We start from the raw sequence: 6,905 nt of genomic DNA on the forward strand, positions 1-6,905 counted from the left end.
TGTATGTAATGAAGCTATAATTTCAATGTCTAATGTTAAAAAAAAATGTTTAATGCGAATCAGCATCTTTGTATGTTATGAAGCTGTAATTTCAATGTTTAATGCAAATCGGCTTCTTCTCCAGAAGGTTTGGGAGGTTTTTAGATTATTTTTTTTTGCATTTGAGGTCCTCAAGCTTTTGTGTTAACTCGTTTTGGTCCTTGAAGTTTAAATTAAAATCATAATGGTCCCAATGGTGCAACCAACTAACAGAGTGACCATTTGTGTAACCATCCTCAAAGTTCAGTTACCCTTTTTGAAAGTTTGAAATTTTAGTGACCATTTTGACATTTTAAGATAAGTTCAATGACCGTTTGTGAAATTAACCCTTTCATCAACTTTTATCAAAATTTACTTAAAAATTGATTTTAATTTATACCAAACAATGGCTAAATCTGTATCTTTTACTAGAAGCAGATAACAAAATCAATTCGACTTTTTCATACAAAAAAAAATGATGCAAAAACCCGATAGATGAAGAAGACAACAAGATGAAGGCTTGAATGGCAGAATGTTATGGGGATGAACAAGTCGTAAGGTTTATGGATTTGAGTAGGGTTCTGTCATATTATGTAGTTTATAAATTTTGAGTTAAAATATTTAAAACTATTATTCATGTCAAAAGCTAAATATTTGACCCCAGTTTTCACATACCAATTTTATGATTTTCTGTTTTAAGAGATTTTACCCTTGTTTGAGCTTCATTAAGAAGTAATTTTGATAATTAAAAAGAAAAAGTGATTTTTGAGAGAATCTGCTGTTAAAAAGTAAGAAAAGATTTGGTTAATGTTGTTGGTAGGGTCAGGAACCAACTCAAAAAACAGGGGGCGAGGTGTCACCATCTCAGCCCTTGATTTAAATCCCATGGACCCAGATGAAGGGATGAGATGTCACCACCTCAGCCCCTGTTTTTGAGCCTGTCCCTGACTCTGGTGAGGTAGCACAACTTAAAAGATTTTTGATTTATAAGGAATATTATTTTATTAGACGAATGTGTGGTTAAAAATGAATTGTAAAAAAATAAGTTTTTTGAGAATTAATGGGAGCCAAACAAAGGCTTAACTGAAACTTTGTGATCGAATACGAAATTTTAGTCATATACCCTTTGTGTCTTCGAAACCACTGTAGTCGCATCGTAGAGGACTGGGCCCACCTCCAACGGCTAGCCGATCATCCTCTATTTCCCAATTTGAAATCTAAAATTCGGACCAAAAACACGCAACAAAACCGTTTCTTCCCTCTCTCGCTTCAGACATCGATCGATTCTCCATTTCTTTTCCTAGAATTTGATAGATCCAATCTCTTGGCTTAGGAAAAAGAAATCAAGCTAGGGCATATTGAAGTTTCTTTCAGAAACCTAGGATATATTTTTGTTGATTTTTCTGAAAAACAAACAACAGACTCTAGGGTATATTTTCTCGATGGATTTCCCACAAGAAACCGACTTTTACATCAAAGAATTGATTGATGACGCTTTGGGACTCCCAGTATCTGCAGATGCGTTGCAACTCAAACTTCACGCCTCCGAAGATGCTCGCCTTCGCCTTCGTAATCAGTACTTGTGTCTCCATTCCAAACTCAAAGAAAAGGACAACGTTATAGACAGTACTAGGGTTTGCAATTTTACCCCCACTTGGTTTATCACCTACATTTTTTCTCGTTTTTATTAATGAGTTAACAAATTTCTCAGGCGGAGGCAAGTATCAATGCCGTGGCGTTGAAGAAATTCATTGAAGAGAACCAGAAATTGGCCACGGAGTGTTCGAATTTGTTGGCACAGTGCGATAAGTGGGAGAGGGAGTGCTCGCTTTATGATCATGATCGTGAGGCTTTGATGGATTTTGCAAATGAGGCAGATGAGAGGGCTACAGAAGCAGAGATTCGGGTCCATGATTTAGAGGAGCATAATAAAAAGTTATCTGAGGATTTGAATCTCTACAAGTGTCGATGCGAGAAACAGATGGTATATTAATTTCTTCACCAAATTTTCTTAATCTTGTTAACACATACATTGTTCATTGATTATTGATTGTATGATTAATTGTGAAATTACTCATGTGGGTAGCAATTAATTAATTGGGTTCTGGCCCAGATTTGGAAATTTATTAAAAGCCATAGGTTTCATAGGGCTAACGAACCAAAGAAGTGATTTGGGGTACAGGGAAATTATGAAGAAAGCATATTGATCGGACTGAGCGAGTATTATATAATTGCCTTGTTTCTCTTTTCTGTTAGAGAACTTCGAATTGTTCATTTTGAAAAATGGAAGCTTGGTTGATGGTAATACATCCTGAAAATCAAAGTTCTTTCAATGATGGGAAGATGTCTCCCTTGGGCTGCATGAGTTTCTAGCAGTTTGCTGAATAAATTCATAAGTCGAGCATTTTCAAGCCACCAAAATCATTACTTGCAAAACCATAGATATACTAGATGCTAGATTAAGGAAAGACAAATCAGAGAACGCAGTAAAAAAAAAAGGAAGAGTTTTGGGTTTACATGAAATTTTATTGTATTGAAAAATGTCTTTTTAAAGTAAAGAAAGAGAAAAAATGTATTAAAATTAAAATGAAGCCTAAATAGGCTTAAACAATAAATAATAAAATAACTTAGCAATGATACATGAAGAACATGTCTAGGGAATTTTTTATGACATTACTTTAAGTAGTATGGCTAAGTAATGGAGTTATTCATATGGATTGTGTGAATCAAACTATGGATATGTAGTGAAATCGATTAAGTGAAATCTTTGTGTAACTTAACATAACATGTATTAAAAATCATTGAAGGAGTGCCTAGATGTGCACGCAGAAAAGTGTGATTTGTTAAATTTCTGCTCCTTTTGTTTACTTCATTTGGACTCTTGCTTTTAAAGTGTTCTACATCTCATTTTTGATGTTTCAGATGCTGGGACAAGTTGTTTGATTCACATCTCATTCTGAAATTGATTTCTTGTAGCATTTGCTCATGTTAATGGTTAAATAGATTTATATTTGCTGAAATTTAGTTTTTACTGCTGCAATTATGGGTTTACTGAAAATATTATACATAGGCAAAGTTTTGTTTTCTTTGAGATGCATTTTGGTTTGATGAAACGTGCGCCTTTCTTTTCTGAAATTGATTTCTTGCAGAATTTGCTCACATTAATGGTTAAATAGACTGGTGTTTGCTGAAATTTAATTAACTGCTGCAATTCTGAGGTTTTTGAAAATATTATACCTGTGCGGAGTTTGTTTTATTTGAGATGCATTTCTGTTTGATGAAATTTGTTCCTTGCTTTTCTTGCTTAAGCTATGAAAACTATGCATGTAGAGGTCCAATTGTGGGGAAGTTAATTTTGTACGTTCATTCATTAATTAGGCATTTTAAAGTAAAGCAATTGTTGTATCATTCGTTCGTTCATTAATTAGGCATTATAAAGCATATGAATATTTTGAGATGTTTTATGTTCTTTATTGGAACAGAAAGGACTGTACAGGTGTAAGGTAAATCTTTTGCTTACAGTTTGTGTTCCGGTGAAGATTGTATGGGTTTGTTATATATTCTGCGTCCTTCTGAAATTGGTTTTGGCACTAAACCATAAAGAGCATCTAGAAGCCACTGATGCCATAAAATAAATTTGAGAGGAATGAAATTAAATTTATTTATGGTTACACTGTAATGATTATTTTCCTTAATTATTTTTTGTACCTGTTGTGTTGAAAATTCATTATGTCTTTCATTTTAAATTTAATGACCAGATCGTTGACCGGTTTAGGATTAGAGAGTGAACTCTGTCATAATTGGAGTCTAATTTAATTTCTTTTGCTGATTAGTAGTATGGTATGTGTTCTTCCTCTTAACAGTTTTTTTAAGACTTCTTAGAGTCAGCTGATTTACTGCATAATATTTCATGACATGGTATTAAACATGCAGCAGAACTTGATTCTAAAAGCATGTTCGGGAAGTTTTTATAAACAATTTTAATTATCAATAGATAGAAATGAGGATAAGTTTGTAGTACTTATGGTAGTCTCTTGAAATGTGTGAATAAAAAGTCGTTTGGGTGTTAACAAGCTGCTTATAAACATCACCTAAATATTTGCTAAAAGTAAATAAGAGGGAATACTTAATCACTCTATCCCATTTTATAGAAGTGAAATAGCTACTATATTACATTGACAAGTTACCATTAGTTTTTTGGTGTTACAATTTCTTGGATTTTATTTTCTACTTTTACCATTAGTTCTACATACCTATGTCTCAATTGTCTTTTCCTTATAACACAGAGTAAGTCTTCCAAAATTGTACGTAAGCTGTGTCTTCTTTGCTTTAACATAGATGAAGTTCCACAACCTGCTCTAGAGCCCTCATCTATGTAGGTTTTGTATAGTTCAAGAAGGTGAAATTCTTAAAGGACATATAGTCCTCATATCCTTTAATATTGTTCAGTAAATTTCTAGATTTCTATTACCAAAATGGTTAATTTGGCTGAGATGGTGTATTGTTCAGAATATCCACTTTAGAACAGCTATTTAGGGAAGTAAAGTTCGCCAATGCGCACCCCCTTAAAGAAAATGTCTCTGTGTCTACTGCATCTGGAGATGCCATAAGAAAGCAATGAGGGGATGTGAGTTGCCTTCTGTTGCATAGCGAGGTATCTGCCAGTTTGTGGAATGCTTCATTGAGTTTATTTTAGTTGACCTGGTCATTCAGCAGTAGATGATACATTAGAGTGTTTATGTAGAGAGGGTTGAGATTAGCAATATGCTAGCAGAATTCTGCTCCTCATAGTTTGATAGGGATGTTGTTGAGGGGAAGGAATTGGAAAGCCTTTGAGGGGGTGGAGAATCCTGTTTTTTTTTTTTTTTCAGCTGATAGAACAGGATATCTATCCTGCTTTGATGATTAAGCCCCTGTTTGGTGGCCATTTTTCTGAAAAAACATTATTTTGAATAGTGAATTTTTGGAGAACGAGTGGTTAAAAAGTATAAAAAAGTTTTGGTTGTACGTGTAGAAAATTTTATTGTATGAATATGTGGTTGAAAATGAGTATGTAGAAAAATGTTTTGAAACAATGGGAGACTTAGCAAAGCCAAATAGTTTTTTTTTTTTTTTCAGCTGATAGAACAGGATATCTATCCTGCTTTGATGATTAAGCCCCTGTTTGGTGGCCATTTTTCTGAAAAAACATTATTTTGAATAGTGAATTTTTGGAGAACGAGTGGTTAAAAAGTATAAAAAAGTTTTGGTTGTACGTGTAGAAAATTTTATTGTATGAATATGTGGTTGAAAATGAGTATGTAGAAAAATGTTTTGAAACAATGGGAGACTTAGCAAAGCCAAATAGGGGCTTAATTACTTAGTTTTATGCAAGCATATTTCGCACGATTATCTTCTCCAAAATGCCACCTCACAGACAAACTATGCTAAGGATGCTATTTTAACTTTAACATAAGACATGTTTTACATGCTACTTTAACGTCCATTTGGAATGAATTCTTCCTCTAGGATGCAACGAAAGTGGAAGATTTGGGACCAAAATGCTATATTTGGAAGGTTGGGGGCAAAATTGCAATGCAGTCTTGGCGAACCACTGCTGCTATTTTCCATGTCTCGAAATGGTCATGTGATAGAATGCACATTGGAAGCATCTCTCAATATCATCTGGTTAGGAGATACTATTGTAGGATATCCATTGACACATAAAAAAGAGAGACCAAATTTTGGGATTCACAAGTCTGAAGGAATGTATATAATCAACTTGATGGTGTAAGTTGAAAATGTTTTGCTGAGCATTGTCGGTAGTAGAGTTACCATAATATGGTAGTGCTGAAAATTCCTTGATTTTATTTTTTGTGTTGAATTTGTCTTGTATGTTCAGCGTTTTAATTTCAGCCAATATTTTCTGGCTTCCTTCTATAGTTCTATTTCTTTCCAGATACTGCTATAGATAATGAGATGGATCGTACTTTGCATTATGTGATGCTAAGGCATTCCAATTATTGGTTTCTAATTGAATTATCATATGTGATGGCTAAAGATTGATGTGTGCACTGATGATACATCTGCGGAAGAGACTTTACTAGATTCATTATTGGCAACTATGTTTGGCAAGGATGAAATCGCGTCAACTGCACATAAGTTCTTAGAGGCCTATAGTGGAATCGAAGCTTGCCAAAAGATTCTGAAAATGTGGTACAGGTGAGTTTTATATTCCAGCTCAACTTTTGACAAACATCTTGGTAATTAAACTATATCAAACTTCACCATTTTCAGATCTTTCTTTCACAACTTTGAGTCAATTATCTGACTAAATTGTTATTTTAAATTGTAGTTTGAGGCCATCAACTCAGAAGGTTGTGGCACTGGTGGCTGAGGCAAAGAATTTGGAGAAAGACAAGGATCATTTAACGATTAACCTGCATAGAGCTGAAAAGGAGGTATATAAATTAATAGAATGATCATTGCATGTTAGGATCAACTGTCTTGGTAGCCTACGAATAACAGTAAATTATATTATTTGACGCATTCAGGTGAAACTTCTGTTTCAAGAAAACAACATATTAGACAAGGAAAATAAAAGTTTGATGAGGCAATGCTACAGAGAACAGAATTCTGCTGCTTCTGAAAACTCGAGCAGTAATTCTATGAAGGTTTGGCTTTGCTTATATACCTGTTTTTCATGAAATGCTACTGAGAACAGACAATATTTTGGTGGTTGGATTCATGGGATCATTTAATTTCTTGCAGGGGAACAAACGAAAATCTGGACTAAAGTTGAGCAGTCCGGTGGATAAGAAAATTGATCTCAGCGATATCAATTCACTCAGGCAGCCTCTCTCGCCATTGCATCCCAACTCGCCTGAATCTAAAATGCACAAGAAATA

At 34.2% G+C, this 6,905-nt stretch overlaps 1 protein-coding gene across 1 annotated transcript in view; it reads left to right on the forward strand.

The window, feature by feature from the left end:
• Positions 1–1,460: 1,460 nt before the first annotated feature.
• The window catches only part of LOC111400350, a 5,898-nt gene continuing 453 nt past the window's right edge, over positions 1,461–6,905 (forward strand). Inside the window, exons 1-7 of the mRNA XM_023027765.1 lie at positions 1,461–1,652; positions 1,730–2,002; positions 3,501–3,566; positions 6,059–6,219; positions 6,353–6,458; positions 6,552–6,671; positions 6,769–6,848. Coding sequence (XP_022883533.1) covers positions 1,461–1,652; positions 1,730–2,002; positions 3,501–3,566; positions 6,059–6,219; positions 6,353–6,458; positions 6,552–6,671; positions 6,769–6,848 — 998 coding nt within the window. The remainder of the gene's footprint in view (positions 1,653–1,729; positions 2,003–3,500; positions 3,567–6,058; positions 6,220–6,352; positions 6,459–6,551; positions 6,672–6,768; positions 6,849–6,905) is intronic.

This window comes from Olea europaea, chromosome 10 (assembly GCF_002742605.1).
Source record: "Olea europaea var. sylvestris chromosome 10, O_europaea_v1, whole genome shotgun sequence".
NCBI classification, from domain to species: domain Eukaryota; kingdom Viridiplantae; phylum Streptophyta; class Magnoliopsida; order Lamiales; family Oleaceae; genus Olea; species Olea europaea.